Here is a 20,647-nt window from a genome sequence, read left to right as displayed (position 1 = left end):
AAGGAGAAGATCTTGGGAACCAGCAGGAGGTCAACAGCATGGAGAAAGGAGTCTATACGGGAGACATAGAAGGAACATTCTGGACAGATGAGGAAAACCCCAGAGAGGCCAATGTCCTATGAAGCCGCTGGAGTGAAGCGGGGAGAAAGTGTTAGAGTCCTTGAAGGGGGTCTGTTTTGCTTAGCTTTGGACCTGACCCTTCTCGGTGGTACCTTGATTTTGGTGGGTCCGCTTTCCTCTGCCAGCTCCTGAGGATGGCATTTCTGGTCACTGCCCACACCTGGCCCAGACGGCCTCAAAGCTGATTCCTGGCCAGGTCTCCCCTCCCTCCCTCCCTCCCGCCCTTTTCCCCTCCCTCCCTCCCTCCCCTCTCTAGCCAGTCCTATTATGTCCATTGTTGACATCTCAGGGAAACAAATATTTTTTAATTAAAAAGACATAGAATTAGGGACACTTTTTCCTTGTGTTATTTTTATTACTATCGATGTATATTGTTTTACCCTGAAAAACAAAACAAAAACAAAAACAAAAAACTTCCAAACTTTGATTTAAAAAATTAGGGATGGTTAGTTGATGGTCAAGATTTCTTTATTAACAAAAGAGTTCATCTTTTGTATACAGAACTTTTGACTATTCAATAAGCCAGAGGATAGGGAAGCTGAAAGCTAACATTTTACAATGGGAAACAGGACCGTGCAGTTGTATGGGAGAAAGATTTTTTTTGGGGGGGGGGGGCAGCAACAATTACATTTGCACCCCTGGCCCCCGTCCTGAAGAACCTAAAGGGGGCACCTTTTTCTAGATATCTTCTCCCCTTTGTTGTTGCTTCTAGACACTGGTCCACCCTCACAGGAGCATTGGAGGACTGCACACAGAGCTGTGATCCTTCGCTCTGCAAGGAAAAGGCGTGGGAGCTTCGCATGTTTTACTGGTTTTATTTTTCCAGGAGTTTTCTTACCAAGTGAATTGACCTCGTGCAGTTACCTTGATGCAATCTTAAGAAAACAGATGAAGTATGATTTAGAGGAAGAAATTACGCATGCTCTAACCAGCCATCTCACTTGGCAATCATTTCCCACACAGTGGTCCTTTTGGGATGGGGAGGTGGGGTTCTTTTTTTTTTTTTTTTTTTTTTTTTTACAAGTGAATGATTAAATATACATACAGGAGATCCAAACTCGTGCTGACCTCCCTCTGCGACAGCAGCTGGCATGGGAGATGGAGCACTGGGGCAGGCAGGGGGTCTCTCTCGAGGGCTTCCGTTGTCCCAGGCTGTTCGGCCATCAGGCCTGGACTGTCACCCCGGAGGACCCGGGCAGTCCACACCCATAAACTAGCAGCTCCTCCCATAAAGATAGCATTTGTGTGGAACACGTCAGAGCGGCCCAAACGCAGCCCGTGGAGAACGGGGGGCTGCTTGGTCGTCCCCGTGTGCCGTTGGTCTGGGGAAAGCACAGGACACTGCCGCTGGGGAGCCCTGCTCTCCCGCTCCCACATTCCCAGCCCCTTGCCCGGCAGCCCTAGAACATGGGGGATGCTTCCCAGCCCTCAGTTCAACAATGTGAGCATCTGGGGCGTTTTCCAATCCAGAAGCTGTGGATTTAAAAGGTCTACCTGCTCCATTGGTCTGGATGCTGCCCAACAGTCCCAGCTGTATTTCCGAATTAATTTTGAAAAAGCAGGTGGTGTCCTGGGTCCATTCTCATCTCCCCACCCCCACCCCCCTCAAGTTAAGCCGGTGTGAATGGGCCTGTACAGAGATGTAGGTGCGCCGACATGTTTTCCCGCCGTCTTCTTCCGGCCAGTGTTACTAAGCTTGGCCACCTCACAGCCAACCCATTTGGAGACCAGGATGGTTTCTGATTCGCAGCAGCTGAGTTTCGACCCTCAACCCTCCTCACTCTGATTTTCCCAGGGGTTTTGGGACAACTCAGGGCCCCCAAAGGCTCAGATAGAGAGCCCAGAAAGGAAAGGTGGTCTCGGGGTGTGTGTGTCGGTCATTTCACTTCTTGTGAAGCATTAGCTGTCATGAGTCACCAGCTGGTCCCAAGGCCGCTCCCCCAGCAGGCCAGGTGGTGTTCAGACCTGGAGGAGGAGGCTGGCAGGGGAAGGTGTGGGCAGCAGTCAAGAGACCCTGGAGTTGCCCCCCAGATTCACTCAGGTCTGATCTGGCCGCTGAATGATTCACAAGGATTATGGGAAGAAAAGGCCCTGGGAAAGGGATAGCTAAGACAGCAATGCTGGACAGAACTTTCTGGAAAATGTCAAGGCTCCCAGGAACACTAGGCAGCTTCTTTTCCAAGAGTCACTGCAAGATGTGGGAAGGCTGCCCTGGGGTGGGAGGGAGAAGGGGACATTGGGATTGGGGTGGGGGGGTTGGGTAGGGACTCAGTCCTCAGTCTGTTTTTCTCCGTGGAGAACCTCACTCCGAACTCGGAGAAGCTGCAGAGTCCCCATCCTCGGGGTCCTGCCCGTGAGGGGAGATGGGCTGGCCCCCCTTCACACGCTTCCACTTCATCCTTCGGTTCTGGAACCACACTTTGACCTGACAAAGGAAGTAAAGGAGCCGGGTCAGGGCAACCATCTCCCCAGCGGATACTCAAGCTAGCCAGGGGGCAGCTCCAGGGACCCAGCTCTGAGCACTGCTTGTCCCTCCTCACTCCTCCCAAGGCTCCAAGAACAGAGACCAAAGGGAGGACGTACCCATCTGCTCAGAGGCCTGTCTTGTGTCTCCAGATTGAAGAAAAAAAAAAAAAAAAGTCCCAGGCACACATGGGGACAGTTTTTACAAGTCACTCGTCCTTGGCTCCACCCCCTTCCACATGCCCCGCCCCTCCTGTGCTACCACCCTCTCCCTCTGGCTTCTGTTACCCAAGGGTCTGGGAGCAAAGGAAACTAGCCTCATCTCTGGGCACATTTGTAAAGCTTAGATAACGCTGCTGTTTCGCACATTTTCTCATCCGGGCTGCATCCAGAGTGGGGTTATGACCCGTCTTACAGATGGAGACCCAGAAAGGGTGGGAGACATGTCCCAAGGGTCACAGGCCTAGGACGTGGCAGAGGCAGGATTGGAATCTAAGTCTTCTGATTCTAAATCCAGCCCTCTGGCAGAGTGCTATCTAATACTATTGTTACCACCATCATCATTATTATTATTCCTCACTCCACGTCAGAGCATGGGTGTGGGTGGAATGCTCTAAGGGAAAGCCCAAAACAAAGGGCTAGGAAGTCCTTCTCGGCGAGTGCCCAGGAACCAGCCCGTACCGGAACCACCTGCAGAACGTATTAGAAATGCAGATCCCAGGCCCCCTCCCCGTGATTACTGCAAAGTCTCTCTCCGGAACTCCCACATCTACATGCTTCAAACGAGCACCTAGGTGACTCCAGTCGCACGCAAGCTTGAGAATAACCAGACCAGGGGTTCCAAGGCTGGGTGCAGGTGAGAATCACCCTGGGGGACCTTTACATAAACTCTGATGCCTGAACTCTATTCCAGTCCCATGAAACCAATCCCATCCCATCAGTGTCATTAAAATCTCCCCAGGAGATTGTCGGGTACAGCCACGGTTGAGGCCCATTGGACTGGGCAGAGGGAGAAGACCTGGGGAAGATGCAGGGAGAAGGATGAGAGAGCCAAGGACAGGAGGGATGCTCAGGAGAAGAGGGATGCCCAGGAGAGCAGCAGGGTCCCCAGAGCTCCCACCTGCCTCTCGGACAGATCCAAGTTCACAGCGATCTCGTATCTCCGGAGCCGGGTCAGGTAGTTGTGGTGAGCGAACTCGGCCTCCAGCTCCCGCAGCTGCTCCTTGGTGAATGCCGTCCTCTCCTTGCGGGCTTTGCTGCCGCCCTCCGCTTTCCCTCGGTTCTCCTGGTTGTCTGGCGAGAGAGGGCCCCGAATAGGAAGACGTAAACCTCAAGGGCCTCAGTTCCCTTGGTTAGGAAGCAGCCGAGCAGCCTTTCCCTGTCTCTCTTATTTAAATTTAAAAAAAATATTTTATTGATTTTTTACAGAGTGGAAGGGAGAGGGATAGAGAGCTAGAAACATCCATGAGAGATCAGCTGCCTCCTGCACACCCCTCACTGGGGATGTGCCCGCAACCAAGGCACCTGCCCTTGACCGGAACTGAACCTGGGACCCTTTAAGTCCACAGACCAATGCTTTATCCACTGAGCCAAACCGGCTAGGGCCTGTCTCTCTTATTTTTTAAAGGATGCTGAGAAAGAACCCATGTTGTCCCTTTGCCTTTCCTTCTGGTGTCTTAACCCCCTGAGAAATGGGAAGTTGCTTGGCTCCCTCACCCCCACAGCTTTCTTCCCACAGTACAAGAAGCTGCCTTTGGCTGTTCAATGGCCTCTGCCACCGCCCCAGCTTGACAGTAGTGGGCAAGATGCTCTAAAACAGGTTCTCTGTCCTCAGCAACATCAACTGTTAGAAATGCAGGTCCCAGGGCCTCAATCACCCAAGACCTACTGAGGGAGAGACTCCGGGAGCAGAGCCCAGTGATCCGCTTTCACAAGCCCTCCCAATGACTCTGACTCACCGTCAAGTGTTCAAACCACTGCCCCGGCCCTGAGACCTTGCTAAAAGAGTGTTCTGGTGGCAGCTCCCACAAGGGACTGGCCAGGAGCTCAGACAGTGCCCACCCCCATGGACTGAATGGGAATCTGCCTTTAGCAAGATATCTGCATGCACCTGTCTGTCAAAAAGTGTTGCTTTACGGCCAGGCTCGGAGCAGCCGGGTCTGGTGCGGCCGGGCCTGGAGCAGCGGCTGCCAGGCTGGGAGTGGCCAGGCCTGGAGCAGCAGCTGCCAGGCTGGGAGTGGCCAGGCCCGGAGCACCAGCAGCTAAGTCCACAGCAACTAGGTCGGGAGCGGCAGTGGCCAGGCCCGGAGCAGCTGGTTGTGGAACGAACCAGAGCAACAGAGGCCAGGCCCGAAGCAGCCAGGCCCGAAACAGCTCACTCCTCGCCTGCCCCTGCCCCACGGCTGCCTCTCAGGCATGGCTGGAAACTTTTGCGGGAACTTGAGGGTCTGCTGAATCAAGTGATGAAGGCTTAGATCTGGATGTGTTGAGTTAGTATAGCGCTAGGGTGTTGATCTGTGAGTGCCTTGGGTGGGGCCTGGATGAGGCTGGTTGACCTATTTGGAAATGTCTTTTGTGTGAAGTGTATCATTGGGCATGTGGAGGTATTATTGATATGAGAAAATGCTAAGTAACAGATTTACTATCTGAAAAGGGATTTACTATCAGGGAAAGGGAGGGAGGAAGAGACTGAACATAAACTGTGCACCTATGGATGAGGACAATGGGGGATGGGGAGGGGGCAGAGGGTGGGGTGGGAACCTGGTGGAGGGGGGAAGAAATGAGGAACCTTTGTAATAATATGAACAATAAAGATTGATTAAACATATATATAACTAAAAAAAAAAAAAGTGTTGCTTTAAGCTTCTTTCACCCTTTGACACCAGGAGGAGTCTGGAAAGTTCATCTATGAAGGAGGCTCCCCTTGGCCACAGCAGGGGCTCACTCAGTCATAACTGTTCACAGGGTGCGGGGACCGAGCACAGTACCTGCACCAGTCCCTTCATCCTCACCATCCCCCACTAGAGGAGTTCTAGTGTTAGCCCTGTTTTATAGACCAGAAAACTACCAGAGAAGGGAAGCCAGCCAAAACTGGGTTGGCTCAGTGGATAGAGTGTCCGGTCAAGGGCAAGTACCTTGGTTGCGGGCACATCCCCAGTAGAGGGTGTGCAGGAGGCAGCTGGTCGATGATTCTCTCTCATCGATGTTTCTAGCTCTCTGTCCCTCTCCCTTCCCCTCTGTAAAAAAATCAATAAAATATATTTTTTTTAAAAAAGAGAAGGGAAGCCAGTGGACCCGAGTTCCTCCAAGTCCAATGGCCAGTGAAGGGCGGAGGCAGCCATGAAGCCCAGGCAGTGTGACTCCCATGCTGTTCAAATGGAATCCATGCAGGAAGGGTTTACAAACTGCAAAATATGAACGAATGAGAGGGACGGGGTGCTCCCTCGGAGCAGGGTAAGAGGGCCCTCCCTTCGCCTTTTTTTTGGGGGGGGGGAGGGGCAGGAAGGGGACCCACACACCTGCGCGGTGAGCTGACAATGGGAGCCGCGTGGCGGGTGGGGACGCAGGAACCCGGCTTCCTGCGGGCTCCGCGAGCTGGGGAAGTCTGGCTTCCTCGCCCCGGCTGCACAGACAGGCCGTGCTTTCCTGAAAGCTGCACCCCAGCCCCCTGTCCCTGCAGGGCCCCAGCCCGCCTGGCGGTGCGTGTGTGTGCGTGTGTGTGTGTGTGTGTGTGGGGGGGGTTATCTGCTCTCGGAGGCCCAGTCCAAACTGACCGACCGTGGAGGCCGCCCAGCCTCTGGGCCAACCAGCACACTCCGAACCCCGCAGAGGTGGGGCCCTGGAGACCCCTGTCACCCCGCTTGCTAGTTCCCTTCCCCTGCTCTCCATTCAGTCCGCGTGTTTCAGGATCCGGTCCTCCACCCCCTGGTTACTCGGGGCGGGGAGCGGGCTGTGGCGGCCCGGGGCGCCGGGAGGCAGAGCGATTTGGGCGTCGCACCCCTCACCCTGCGTCCTGGGGCGGGAAGAGGAGGGGGCGCTGCCAGAGTCTCGAGAAGGCGGAGGAGGGCCCACCCCGGGGTTCCCCGATGCCCCGATGCCCGTGCGCTGGGGAACCTGGCGCGGGAGCTGGGCGGGCGGGCGGCCTGCGGGGCGCGGGGTCGCAGGGGCGCAGGCAGGGGGTGCGCTCTCCGCCGGGAGGTCCGCCTGGAGGGGCCTCGGGCTCCGGGCTCCGGGGGAGGAGGCGGCCCAGACGCGCAGCCCCGCCGGTTCCCCGGGAGCCCTGGGCCTTGGCCCGGGAGGGCGGGCGGGCGCCCAGCGGAGGGGCGGCCCCCGAGAGGCTCACTGCCCACCCGCTCGCTCCGTCCCAGGCTCAGCGTCCTCCAGGCCTGCCTGACGTTAACACCGGGTGGTGCAAAGCCCTCATCTCCTTGCCAGAGCCTCTGAGGGAGTCCCTCAGCCTCCCTGAGCTCCAGTCACCTCATCCAGGAATCGGGGGAAATAAAGCACCCACCTGCCAGGCGACTGGGAAGATCGGACGGGCTAAGGCGTGGAAAACGCTTTAGAAACTTTAAAGCACCGGAAAAATACAAAGTTTACTTTCAATTTTTCAACCCCACACATCACCCTTAGGAGGAGGCTGTTATTGTCCCCTCTCCCCGCCACGTGGCCCTGTGATAATTTGATTAACGGCTCTGGCTCCTCAGGGATGGAACTGTCTTTTCTCGCTGCTACTGTCCGTGGCACATAGGAGGCAGGTCTCAGTATAGAGAGGAGGAAGCATCACCCTCGGGGAGGCCCCAGACCTTGCCCCACGTTCTGGGCAGCTTTTAGGTGGCAGAACGGAGATTCGAACCCAGATCCACCTGACTGGTGCTGAGCTCCCCAATCCTGGCATCAGGTTCTTCCTCTTTCCTCTGCTGGTCTCCGCCTCCAGGGCTCTCAGGGGACTCATCCTGGGTTGATGCCCACACCCCATGACCCCTCCTCCCAGGCCTGCTTATGGGTACACAGGTGCCCTGAGGGATCTCAGAAAACAGCCCCCTAACCTCCCCACACAGACCTGTCCGTAATCCTCCTGGCAGAGTCAAGGGGAGGTAGGAAGAGGGCCCTGTGAGCTGGTCTTAGACTGGTTATGTGGGCAGCTGACCACTGCCAGCCAAGCCACGCCACTCCCTCCTCACTCCTCCCCCGTCTCTGTTATCCCGATTTAGGTGCTGGGGCCTCAGGAGAGGAAAAGAGGAAATGGGACCAAGAAGCCTGGGAACTTAGTGTCTGAGCCGCTGGGTGGAGCCTGGGCCTTCTTTGGGCCCAAGTAGGAGCTCTTTGACGTCGGGCAAGTCTCTTTTAAGTCCTCTGAGCTTCAGTTCCCTCATTTGCAAAGTGAGAATAGCTACCTACATCCCTTGCGATCAGAAGGCAGCTGAGAAGGTCAAAGGAGCTGGGCAAGGTGTGTCTAACCCTTGGCACCGGGCCGGGCGCACTGCTGAGCCTCTGAAAGAACCACCAGAAGGGGTTCCATTGGAGATGCTGCGGGAGTGATGATTTAAGGTGGAGGTGAGAGAAGATGCTGCTCCAGGGCTGTGCGAAGGGGATGCCTTTCCCATGTCTGGCCTTTTACCTGTTTTCCCTTCTGCATTACTTTTCTGTGTCTCTGCTTGGATCTGTGTCTCTGGCCACTAGGAGCCATGAATCCAGGCACAGGAACTAGCATTGATCAGGATCCTACATCGGTCCCCTCTGTCCTGCTTCTCTCTCAGGGGCAGCGGTGCCTCTTTCCGGACTGCAGAGGGAGGAGGCTGGTGCTCACTCAGCTGGCTGCTCCAGCCCCTGCACACCCCTCTGAGCGAGCAGGGCCATGATGGAGCCGCCTGCAGTGCCCAGAGAAATGCAAACAGGATGTGTGTGCGATTGTGGTTTCCACCAGGAGCTTTCACACCACCCAAACGAAATTATTTCATAAATAGCTGTCACTGCTGGCAGACCTTCCTACAGCCAGCAGACAGCTTTATCGGGGCTACAAGGAAGCTCAGACAGACTCCGGGGAACACGCCTTTTCGGAGTCCTGTATCTCCAACGCTCACAGCCATTTTACATACCTTTCTACCCAAGACCAGAGAGAAAGCTATACGCCATGCATGCGAATAACAATTTGCAATTGACAACAATGTGTTTCCCCCAGAGATAAACTTCTTTCGGGCTCTCGTATAGACTACGGAATCATAGAATAATAGAGCAGGGAGGGGACTGAGTGATGATCTGATGTTGCCTTTTCAGTTCACAGCTGAGCTCAGAGTCGGCCAGAGACTTTCCTAAAGACACACAGCGAGTTAGTGGCAGAGTTGGACCTAGCACTCATCATTTCTCGATAGGAAGCTATTTCCACATATTAGGTTGCTTCCGGTTGAACCCCCTTAATTGCTCTGTGAGATAAGTAAGGTGCATACTATCCACGAAAGAGACGAGGAAGGTAAAACCCAGAGATGAGATGGCTTGCCCCAAGCCCCTGGGACCAGTCCAGGGCTGTAGCCACTGGGTCACACTGCCCTGGGGAGGAGTTTGAGCATGAGACTGTCCTCACTCCAGGGACCGTGTCTGGGCTGGGTCCAGGTCTGTCTCCCCAGGCCTCCTCAGGGAGAGAGATTTGGGGCATGATGTCAGTAGGTGAGACCTCGGCAAACCCTCTGAAAACGGTGTCTGGCTTCCTTCACAAAGCTCGCCGCTGACATCCTTGTTAGTTCTGATACGTTCACCTTCAGAAGGAGGAGTCAAAGCCGTCAAAATAGACAGGACCTGGATGGCGTCCCCCAAGGCCCGTGGTGTGTGGGCTTCCAGGACCTGCCTGGCTTCCTGGGACTGGCCTGCCTTTCCCCCTGGGCCCTGCCGAACTTAATGTGGGGTGCCCAGGGGGTCTGGGGAATTCGGGGCGCGTTTTCTGGGAGGGAAGCAGATTGTTCTGGAATGAACATGGCTGGCGCTCGGTAGTCGTTGCTGAGAGTCCCAGGTGGGGTGGGCAGTGAGGGCAGAGGATGGTGATGGAGAGCGAAGTGAGTGGGGTGATGAGACGGGGTGTGGGGCTCAGGAGGAGGGGAGCAGAGATGTGAGGAGGAAGGGGGGCAGTGGAAATGAGAGGTGGGAGCAGCGGCAAGCCCCCACGATGGACTGGGGAGGCACGGGGCAGCGCGGGGCCTTGTTGGTGTTTATACGTTCCAGATGTCGTCCTCAGCTGTCACCAGAGGAAGTGTGGGCTTCGGGCCCCGGGCCCCACTGCTCACACTCTGCCTCCACCACGGTGTTTAAGGAAAACAGGGACAAACATGAAATATAAAAGGCCGGGGTGGGGGTGGGGGAGCAAGGCTGGCTAGAGGCCAGGGAAGCCCGATTCAGTGAGTAGATAGGGCTTGGGGGAAGGGGCTGGCTCTGGGGGTCTGCAGGGGTCCTGGCCCCCAGAAAGAAATGCCTGCTCTGGACCTCGCCTGTGTGTTCAGTGGTTAGAGCACCATCTGGTGCACCGAAGAGCCTCGGATTCAATTCCCAATCAGGGCACATACCCGGGTTACCGGGTTGCATCCCTGGCCCAGGCACGTATGAGAGACAATGAATCAATGTTTCTCTTTTTATCTATCTATCTGTCTGTCTGTCTATCTCATTAATGACAACAACAACCATATCACTGGTGAGATTAAGAAGAAAGAAAGGACTGCTCTGCTTCTGGGATCATCCTCGCCTTCCTGGCCAGGAGAGTGGGATGGGATCCTGAGCCCAGCCTGGCCGGCCAGAGGCAGGGCTGAGGCGGTCCCTCAGTTGACCTTCCGATGGCCAGTGGGCTTTGGACCCTCACATCTTAGGAACTGGTCAGAATCCCGCTGCCTCCCTCGGTGGAAGCTGACTTTTTCCAGAGCCTCCAGAGTGTATCTGGGCGGGGCCTGAGCAGGCCCGGGCACAGGGCTTGTGCTGATGCCTCTGGGTTCCGGGCTGGGGTCCTGCTTTGGGCTGTCAGAAGAGGAGAAGCAGGAGCTCTCACCAGGAGCCGGGGGATGCTCGGAGGATGGTGTGTGGAGTTTCTGTCTCTCCTCCCAGGCTGGCCACGCTGGGGCCTAAGATTTCTTCCTGGCTGGGGCTTCTAGGGCTGGAGTTGGGATGAGAGGGGTGTGGCTGCTGTGCCCCCCTGAAACCACACCTTGCCCGGCCCTGTGAGCCTCAGAGACAGGCAGGCCTAACTGCAAAGGCCCTGTCCGAGCCCGGGTCCCTGCCTCACTGGGATGCGAACACGGGCGGCCTGGGGTGCAGCCAGGATCAGGGGAGACCGTGAAAAGAGGAGGGTGCTCATTTGTAGGTTTAGGAAAATGCGGCGAGGGGCCCCAAAGTGCCGGCTCCGGACTTTCTAGCTATGATCTCATCTAGTCCCACTGCAACCCTAGGAGCTACCATTGTCCTCAGCTTTCGGAGGAGGAAACTGGGTCTCTGGGAGGGTTAGGACTTGCCCGGATTCACACAGCCAGATCCCTGTGGGTCCAGGGCTTGCACCGGCTCTCCCTGTTTGTGCTGCAGCCAGTGTGCCACCTGGCAGCACTCCAGGGACCCAGGGCACGCTCACTGAAGTCCATTTGGTTGTTGCCTCCTTTCCTTATTCCTCCATCAAACAGCCCACTTCTTTAGAGACTCATTCCTAAGACTGTCTGCACTTTTTTTTTTTTTTAATTCTTCACCCGAGGATATGTTTATTGATTTTTGAGAGAGAGAGAGAGAGAGATAAAGAGACATCGATGTGAGAGTGAAACACTGATCAGTTGCCTCTCTTATGCGCCCCAACCGGCGATGGAACCTGCAAACTAGATATATGCCCAATCCAGGAATCAAACCTGCAAGCTTTTTGGTGCACAGGACAATGCTCCCACTAACGGAGCCACCTGGCCAGACCAGAGCTGTCTCTACTTTTTTTTAAAAAAATCTCTCTTTGTTGGTGTCAGAGAAGAAAGCAGGGCTCTGCTCCGAGCGGAAGAGCAGCTGGGAGGCTGGCCCAGGAAAGCTCTGAGGTCATGCCCACCTCTGAGGGGCTGCTTTCACGAAAAGGGTTTTAACAGGAACGTTTGTGCCACTGCTTAGAACCCTGCCCTTGTCCCTGTACCCCTGTTTGTGGGCTGCATGGCGACCCTCCTCTCCAACTCCTATTTTGGAAGTCCTGATCCCCAGGACCTCAGAATGTGACTGTATTGAGAGATAAGGCCCTTAAAGGGGTGATTCAGTTAAAATGAGGCCAGTAGGATGGGCCCCAGGCAATCTGACTGGTGTCTTTATAAGAGCAGTTGTTGGTTAAGAAGCATAGACAGACGCCAGGGGAGCCCGTGCACAGAGGAAACACGGTGGGAGGACACGGCAAGAAGGTGGCCATTTGCAAGCCAAGCCAAGAAGCCTCAGGAGAAATCAAACCTGCCGACACCTTGACCTAGACCTTCCAGCTTTCAGAACGCTGAGGAAATAAATGTCTTTTGTTTAAGCCATCCAGGGTATAGTATTTTGTTATGACGACCTGAGCAGACTGAGACACCCCCTGCATTCCCACAGCCAGTGCTTACCCCTGAGGAGAGAAAGCAAAGGCATGAGGGGTGCTTGGCAAGGCCGATGCCAGTCCGCAGGGGCCCTCGCTGTAAATGAGAAAAAGGTGCCCTTCTCTTAGACTGTCTGGGCCCTCCAGCAGCCTAGCGGTGGCTGCCCCCCGCCCCCCCCAATGCTCTGCCACGGTGGGTTCACTTTATTGCTCCGTCAGAGCAGTCCCCCTTGTTCCCCATGGAGGCCCCGGTCCTTGGGAGCCGACCCCAGGACCCAGAGGGGGATTCCTGCAGAGTCAGCCCAGCCCGCCCGTAGCTACCTGGGTGTCCTTTTGACCCCAGCACTCGCCCTGACCCTGGACTGGTTGTATGATTGAAGTGTGGCTCTCTGCACACTTTTTCGTGAGTGAGGCTGTACACGTTCTGATGCATTTTACAGAAGCACATTACATATGGCAGACATCCTCAGGCCGGGTGGTGGAGCCACGCTCAGAGAGAACGAGAGAAAATGAAGGAGGGACTGCCAGGCTGCTATCGAGACCACTGGCCAGACGGTGGATGAGCTCCTCTTGGGTGCAAACGTCTCAGGAGACGCTGGAGAGGCTGCGCAGGTGACTCAGGCACCATTCTGGCCCTCCAGACACTTCCCTTCGAGGGAGAGAGTCACCCGTAGGCATCTAAACGTGTGGGTGCAAGGCCAACGGTGGTTTGATGCTAAAAATGGAGGCATAAGCGAGGTTTGGTCTGTGTATGTGGGGAGGGAGGTCAAGAAAGAATGATCAACAAACTAGAAATAGAAGGAAATTGTCTCAACACAATAAAGGCCTTATATGAAAACTTTATAACAACATCAGACCCAAAGGTGAAAGCCGGAAAGCTTTTTCTTTAAGACCAGGGATAAGACCAGAGATGTCCAATATCACCACGTCAGTTCCACATGATATTGGCAGTCCTCGCCAGAGCAATCAGGTAAGAAAAAGAAATAAAAGGCATCCAAATAGAAAAGGAGGAAGTAAAACAATCTCTGTTTGCAGGTGACATAATCTTGTGGGAAATCCTAAAGATTCCACACACAAAAAATCTCTTAAAACAAATAAACCAATTCAATAAAGTTGTCGGATACAAAATCAACACCAGGAATCAGTTGCATTTATATACACTAGCAATGAACAATCTGAAAAGAAAATTAAGAAAAACAATCCACATTTACAAAAGCATCCAATAGAATAAAATGCTTAGGAATAAACTTGACTGAGGAGACAAAGTATTTGTACATCTAAAACCATAAATCATTTATGAAAGAAATTTAAAAAGACAACTAAATGGAAAGATATCCTATGTTTATAGATTGGGAGACTTAATATTATATCATAAAAATGCCCATATAACCCAAAGTGATTTACAGATTCAGTGCAATCCTTATAAAAATCCAAATGGCGCTTTTTTTTTTTTTTGCAAAAATAGAAAAAATCATCCTAAAATTTATATGGAATCTCAAAGGACCTTGAGTAGACAAAACAGTCTTGAGAAAGAAAAGCTGGATGTCTCACAATTTATGATTTAAAAATACATTGCAAAGCTACAGTAATCAAAACAGCATGGTACTAGAATAAAGGCAGCCCTATAAGACCAATAGAACAGAATAGATGCCCAGAAGTAAACCCTTACATATATGATCAAGTGGTCTTCAACAGAGGCACCAAGAAGTGGAAGTGACTCAAGTGTCAACAGATAGATGGGTAAAAAAAAAAAAAAAAATTGTATATACGTACAATGAAATATTATTCAGCCTTTCACAAGAAGGAAATCCTGTCAAAATGCTACACTATGAATGATCCCAAGGACGTTATGCAAAATAAAATATTTAGTATAAAAGCCAGTCACAAAAAGACAAATACAGCATGATTCCGCTTATATGAGGTCTCTAAAGTAGCCAAACACTTAGAAGCAGAAAATAGATGCTGGTTGCCAGGCATGGGGCAAGGGGAAAGGACGTTATCATTCCACGGACATAGAGTTTCCGTTTTACAAGATGAAAAAATTCTAGGCCAGGTTCCCAAGATGTCGAACCCTAAGGACAAGCCGGCGCGCCTGGCCCCTTTGCCCCCTCCCCTTGACCCCGCTGAATAGGACGCATCTCCGGAAACCTGGAAGGCACGAGCCCAGCGCTTGGCCATAAGACCCCGGCTGAAAAGGGGGGACCTGCCTCAGTACAACGACCCCACTCGCTGGGGCTCATCGAAGGTCCCGCCTTGGCTCCCGGGACCTACGCGAGAGCAGCAAGTGTCTACCCCAACCTCAGAGCCACTCCCACGAACACACTCCTGGGAGCTGTGTCTGGAATTGGGCCCCTCATCTTCCGGCATTACCTTTTCAAAACCGACAGAGATAGGAAAGAAAACCTTATCCAGGAAGGAAAATGGGACCGGAACTATAACATCTCCTATGAAGGCTGACAATGATGACTGTATATATTATGGTTTAATAAATCTACTAATCATGGGAGGGGGGAAAGATGAAAAAGTTCTAGAGATTCTTGCACAACAATGCACCTACAGTGAACACTATGGTAGCACACACCTAAAAATGGTTACGATGGTCCATTTTATGCAGTTTTGACCATTAAAAAAAAAAAAAAAGCAAAGCTTAGGAGATTTCAAATACAAGACGTCTCATGATAAGATTCTCAGGAGAGCTCCGATGTGGTTAAAATTGTTGTGGACAGTGCAGTCTGAAACTCCTGGGGCAGGCAGAGATCAGGTCCTGCAGGAAGAGGGCCGGGGGCCGAGCCCCTAGGAGGCACATGTGTTGGAGCCGAGGGAGGAGGGACAAAGGGAGCCTGATGAAGGCAGGATGAGTCCGGAGAGCCCAGCCTGCTGTGCTGAGCCGGAGCACAGGGGCCCCCTCTTGGGCGATCAGATCCACCTGCAGCCGGGCCCATCGCAGGCGACCTTCCCTTGAACCCCCTCAGGAAATCACCGAGAAATCCCTCCTCCCCGTAAATTAAAGACAGCCACAGTAGCAGTGACAGATGGGGGGCAAACAGCAGCGGCTCGCAGCTGTCTCTGCCAGCAGGGGTCTTAACACCCCTGGCCCCGGGCTGGGGGAGGCTGCGGTGAGATAACCTCACAGTGGTCTTCTAAATCAGTCTTGTGCTGTGAACCACCCGAAGGTCTCAGAGTGGGGGGCCCGGGACCCCGCTTTCATGATCCTTTCCTTGAGCAAAGCAGCCCACTTCCAGGGGGAGCAGCTGAGGCTGGCAGAGGAAGGAGAGGGGGAGCGGAGAATATTCCCTTGGAAACAGACTTTCTGTAACTTTCTGTTCCGGGAAGTTTCTCCACCAGCCAGGAGGGGAGGCATTGACCAGGCACCCTCTCTCCCCCAACCCCCCCTACTCCCCACACCTCGCTTACCCCCTCCACCCCCACCCACCCCCACCCCCCCACGTCCAGCAGATCTCTGAGCTCCAAGCTCCTAATTGATGACAACTGGTTTCTTAGGACCAGCGACGATTGTAAGAGGTTTCCCTGTCTTACACCCCAGACTCAGGAGTTTCTGAGACGGCGCATTTGAAACCTTCCATTCCATTGAGCCCGAGAATAACAGAGATTTGACAGAGGCTGGTTTTGGAGAAAGGGGCTCATACATTCATAGCTGCCGGTTATTGAGCTCAAAGACCAGGCACAGTGCTCATCTCGTGGGTCGTGGGTCGTTGTACTTGACCTCCACAGCCTCTCTCAGTGGGAGGTGCTATTGTTATCGTTTCGTTTTAGAGCTGGGGATACTGAGGCTCCAGGAAGTTAAGGATTTCCCCAAGTCATGCCGCCAGAAGTGGTGGTGCTGACGCTGACTCTGTCTGCCCAGCCGTGACGCACTAACGAAAACACATTTCTGACCAGCGCTGGTTAACCTCCCAGAGATGGCTTAGCCCAGTGGTCGGCAAACTCATTAGGCAACAGAGCCAAATATCAAACAGTACCACGACTGACATTTCTTTTGAGAGCCGAAAACCGACTTCTGCGCATGAGCCACAAAGTTTCATTCGCACTGCACGTGCACGCCTGTTTGTGGTATTTTGCGGACGAGCCACACTCGAGGGGCCAAAGAGCTGCATGTGGCTCGAGAGCCGCAGTTTGCCGACCACTGGCTTAGCCGGGGTGAAGGGGAAGTGTTTAAGGCGATCGATCCCATTTGAGTACAAAATGCATGGGGCGCCTAAAACCTCAGTAAATCAAGAGAAATAATATTGCACTGAAATGTTTTAAAAAATAAAAATGAATGCAAAAAAAAAATCTATGCTGAATAAAACAAACTTTTAAATAAGAAAGAATCCAACCAGTGGCTCGGGATTGGTGGGATGGCGAGGGGGTGCTTTGTGGGCGGATTCCTAGGGTGAGGGGTGAGCCTTGCCACCCCTTCCCCCTTCCTGTACGCCCTTCCTTGCAAAGCTGACCTTTCCTGTCTCCTTCCCTCCGGCTGAATTCCAAAGGGAGACTTAAAGCCACTGAGTGGGTGATAAAGATTTCCAAGCCGAAGGTCTGGAACCCCAGAGAATGAATGAAAGTCAGTCAGCTCGCTGTGCTCGGCAGCCCTCCCGGGTCTGTTGTCGTGAGCCCAGGGCCCCTCCAGGACGGGGCCCTCCCCCGCCCCAGGCTGACCCTGTGAAGAATGAGGAAGTTCAGCAGAGGGCGTCCATGCCCGCCTGGGGTGGTCGGCTGCTGGGCACACGGGTTTACTCCCTCACGCAGTGCCATGGGCCGCGGGCCAAAGGGAAAGTCGTGTGTTTGGGTCTTGCTGAGACACGGCACGGTTTTTCCTGAGCCCAGCCCATGGCGGTGCCCGGAAAGCGGTGGATGCAGCGGAGGGGGGTGTGGGCAGAGAGGGCGCCATGGAGGGGCGAGCTCTCAGTCAGGCTCACAGCCAAGTCTCTGAGAGCCCCTCGGAGAGCAGAAAGAAGCACAGCGTGTCCCATTCTCAGCAAATCTCCAGCCGGGGCTCGGAATAGCTCAGGCCTGAACCGGTTGGAAATCTAAAGGGCCCTTCTGCGGAGCAGCCAGGAAGGCTGTGATCCTTCTCATCCCCGGTGAGCGTGCTGAGGGTGTTGTGGTATTTATCTGTCTCCTTAAGCGTGTTGGACAATCCTCCTCTTTCAGAAGGAGGCTCGTGCTGGAGATCTACTGAAGGGCGTGAGACTTGGGGTCTGACATTCAGGGTTTGAGCTGAGTTCTAGGGTGACCAGTGGCTCCGGTTTGAGGGGTTTCTCAGGACACAGACTTCCAACGCTACCATCAGAAAAGCCCTGGGCAAGCTGAAATGAGTGGCTCACTCTGTTCAGACTCCATTCTAGCAGAGACACCCCCGCCCTTAAACATTAGGCATCTCCTTTCCACACGTAGACAACCTACTGGTAAGACCTGCTGGTCTTGCCTCGAGAACTGGTGGGACTCAAAAGGGCGAATGTGTGTTGTCTGCTGCACCTTGGATTTCCCCGGCTGCAGCACATCCCTGTCAGACAGGCATCTGCAGGCTTCTCCTCCCTCTCAGTGTGAGATTGTGTGTGTGTGTGTGTGTGTGGGGGGGGGGGGGGAGACAGGATGAGACCGTCTTATTCATCTCTGCATGCCCAGGGCCGAGGTCGGGGTTGGCAAAAAGAAACGCTGAGGAAATCTGTGCTATATCGAAAGTGCTTTGTGAAGCAGAGCACAGAACGCTGTCATGGACTGGCTGGCACTCGCATTTCCTCCCTGCCCCTGGTCGGCCCACGGGAAGGTCCTCCGTAGGCTCAGATAGGTAGACGTTGCCGTAAGGGTGGCTGTCAGGAGGGCATAGTGGGCAGCGGGGGCAGGAGGCATGGGTGCTGCCTTGTTCTGGGCAATGTGGGAGAGGGACCCAGACAAAGGCGAACATGCAGTGAGGGAAGCGAGGAGGGAGATGAGGAAACGAGCCCCTGCCACCGGGAGGAGAAGGGATTGTGCTGGGGTCCTGATAAGAGGACCAGCGCCATGCTCTGGCCTCCGGAGCCGAGCGCCGAGCTGGGCTTTCCCTGCATGCTGAAGTCCAGCGCTTGCCCTTGGCTGCCTGCCTCCCTGACTCTCCCTCCCAAGGCCCGAGATCCCTCAGGAGCGCCTTCCCCGAGGGTCACCCAGACCTGAGGATGCTGACCTGCCCCCTGGGCCTGGGCACGGCCCCCCTCGGCAGGGGGAGACCCTGTGGGCTCTCCGCTCCAGCTCTCAGCGCTCCGTCTCCCCTCATTGCCTCTCCCCTCCCAGCCCTAGTCCTGCTCCTCTGTCTCTAGGCTCCTGGAGGCACAGGGGCCTGGCTCTGCTTGACCACCCAGGGTTCTGGCCTTGGTTCTAGCCCCCTCCTCCCCCGCCAGCCTCCGTCCCAGCTGATTCCCACGGTGAGCACACCCTGAGGCTCTGGGACCATTTGGAGCTGGTGGGGGCCTGGCAGGGAGAAGCAGCATGACCCAGAGGCGGCCCGGGGTCAGGAAAGCCCCTCTCTAGCCCTTGCCGGCCTCCACGGAGGCCCCATCCCTGTGGGTCCTGTTCCCCTCTCTGGCTGGCACATCCTCCTTGGGGCCCAGGAGTCCTGGGGTCACAGACGTCCCCGTCACCAGAGAACCCTAGAGCTCTGAGTAGAAGACACCCCGAAGGGAACTCCTTCCTGCCTCTGACTAGTTTAGACAGACCTGTTTGCAAGGCACAGCCAGGGCCGTGAGGCTCAGACTAGGCGAGAAACCTCCTCGAGGCCACACAGCAGCGGCACGGCCAGCTGCTCTCCGGCCACCTACCTGCACCGTCCTTTTTCCGCCTGGATGCCTTCTTCTCCGTCTCGCTGGCGGTGCTCCCGAAGACCTCGCAGTCCTCTGCCGGGCCCCCCGCGGCGTCCACCAGCCCCGGGCTGCTGGCCCCCGGCTCCCTGCAGCCCCCCGCGGGGCCCGGGGTGAGCCTCCGCTGGGTCTCTGAGCCGGGGAAGTGCCAGTCGGGGGGCTGTGGGAAGGCGGGGTGCTGCTCGGCGAAGACCCGCTCCTCCTGGGGCAGGCTGTGCGGAGTGGCGGCCAGGCAGGAGGCGGAGAAGTCGGGGTACGCTGCCGTCGCTGTCGCCGCCGGGAAGTCTGGCTTCTGGTGGAAGGAGAACGGGGTGGGCGGGTAGTGGGGCAGCCCCGAGGCCCCGCTGCCTTCGGAGAGGGGGTTCCGGAGGCAGCCCCAGACGGGGGCCGGGGGGTGGGGGCTCCGCATGCAGCTGCTGGCCACGGGATCCATCTGCGGTCCGCGGCACGCCTCAGTCCTTCGAGGGTTCGAGTCTTACCCTTGTTAGAGTCAATTTTTTTTTTAAATGCAAAAAAAAAAAAAAAAAAAATTAAAATTAAATAGTAGGGGGAAAAAACGTTCAACAGAAAGTTCACCCCAGGAACCAAAACAAAACCCCAAACTAAAGTCTCTTTTAGAAGTCCACACACGTGTGTGTGTGTGTGTGTGTGTGTGTGTGTGTGTACACACTTGCGTCTGCCTTCTCTGCTGGCTTCCTGCCTCCGGACGCACCAGCCTGCCTAGTGGGATGCCCTGTGCGTGTGTTTGTCGCCGGTGACACTAAGCATGTTCACTGTCCCGGCCCAGACTCACGGCCAGCGGACGGCGCGCCCCGGAGCCCTCGGCAAACGCCTGGGAGGGCTGGCCAGGGCTGCGGAGACACACACTTTTAAAGGCTGCGGTGGGGAGAGAGTGACAAATTTCTGAAGTGAAATGTGAGAGAGGAGAGGGAGGGGTTAACCCGCACCCACACACTCCCCTCCAACCAAAACCCGAGCAGGCAACTATTAATCATCAGAAACCTTATATGCACATCTAATGGGATTTGCAGATGGAGACTTTTAAAGAAACATTGTCTGTATTTCTTTCTTTTCTTTTCTTTTTTTTTTTTTGAGGAGAGAGAGCCGCTCACACACACCCCTTCTTTAATGTGCCTCCTGTAAGCACTGTGAAGTTATTTTATGACGCTGTTAACAAAATTCCCCGCGTCTTGGATTTGGAAAGAGCCCCGAGTCAGATCCAGAGTCCGTCAAGTGCCAGATTCCAGGGAGGGAAGCCGGGAATGAGCGCAGGAGACAAGGCTGCTGATGGCGTGTGATTTAAAAGCCCGTCCACCGCCGCCTGCAAAAGGGAAGGTGGATGAAAGGGAATCTTTTTTTATTTGCAGGCCTCCTCGGCCCACAAGGGCCTGTGGTATAAAAAAGACATACCCCGGGGAAAAAAAAGATTTCTCTCTGTCCAAAGTGACATTCTCACTTTCTCAGTAACTTAAAAAAAAAAAAAAAAAATCAGATTTTTCCTTCCTCTCTTTAACCCTCCACTTAATGCCCATTAGCCACACTCTTCAAGTCAAGACTAGAGGGGTCTCAAGTCATTTTTCTCCTGGGGGGGTGGAGGAAGAGGCTCTCAGATAAAGTCCTTGAAGTTTCTCTAAGGCTCCCGCACCTGCTCCGGGCTCCCCAACCTTCACCCCCTGGCGCCCGCCTC

The 20,647-nt window shown here is 54.6% G+C and overlaps 1 protein-coding gene and 1 pseudogene across 1 annotated transcript; one reads left to right on the top strand and one right to left on the bottom strand.

Annotated features, from left to right (window-relative positions):
• Window positions 1–573: 573 nt before the first annotated feature.
• On the bottom strand, window positions 574–20,135 carry MEOX1 (mesenchyme homeobox 1). The gene is made up of 3 exons (XM_036451263.2): window positions 18,922–20,135; window positions 3,704–3,876; window positions 574–2,545 (listed from the first exon to the last, which is right to left on the bottom strand). Exons 1-3 carry the CDS (start codon window positions 19,391–19,393, stop codon window positions 2,423–2,425), a joined length of 768 nt encoding a protein of 255 aa, XP_036307156.1. The 5' UTR covers window positions 19,394–20,135; the 3' UTR covers window positions 574–2,422.
• Window positions 14,182–14,604, top strand: LOC118726450 (annotated as a pseudogene).
• Window positions 20,136–20,647: the final 512 nt, after the last annotated feature.

The sequence above is a fragment of the Pipistrellus kuhlii genome, unplaced genomic scaffold, assembly GCF_014108245.1.
Source record: "Pipistrellus kuhlii isolate mPipKuh1 unplaced genomic scaffold, mPipKuh1.p scaffold_m20_p_22, whole genome shotgun sequence".
NCBI classification, from domain to species: Eukaryota; Metazoa; Chordata; class Mammalia; order Chiroptera; family Vespertilionidae; genus Pipistrellus; species Pipistrellus kuhlii.
Note: the sequence above shows the minus strand (reverse complement) of the source record. Positions and strands in the feature narration are given on the sequence as shown.

Bases quoted from the DNA above. Each gene is read 5' to 3' on its own strand.
- MEOX1 (XM_036451263.2), bottom strand. From the start codon at position 19,393: ATGGATCCCGTGGCCAGCAGCTGCATGCGGAGCCCCCACCCCCCGGCC. The intron at 3,877-18,921 runs GTAGGTGGCCGG...CTCTCTCGCCAG, and splicing joins GCGGAAAAAGGACGGTGCAG to ACAACCAGGAGAACCGAGGG. The intron at 2,546-3,703 runs GTGGGAGCTCTG...TTCCTTTGTCAG, and splicing joins TGGATCTGTCCGAGAGGCAG to GTCAAAGTGTGGTTCCAGAA.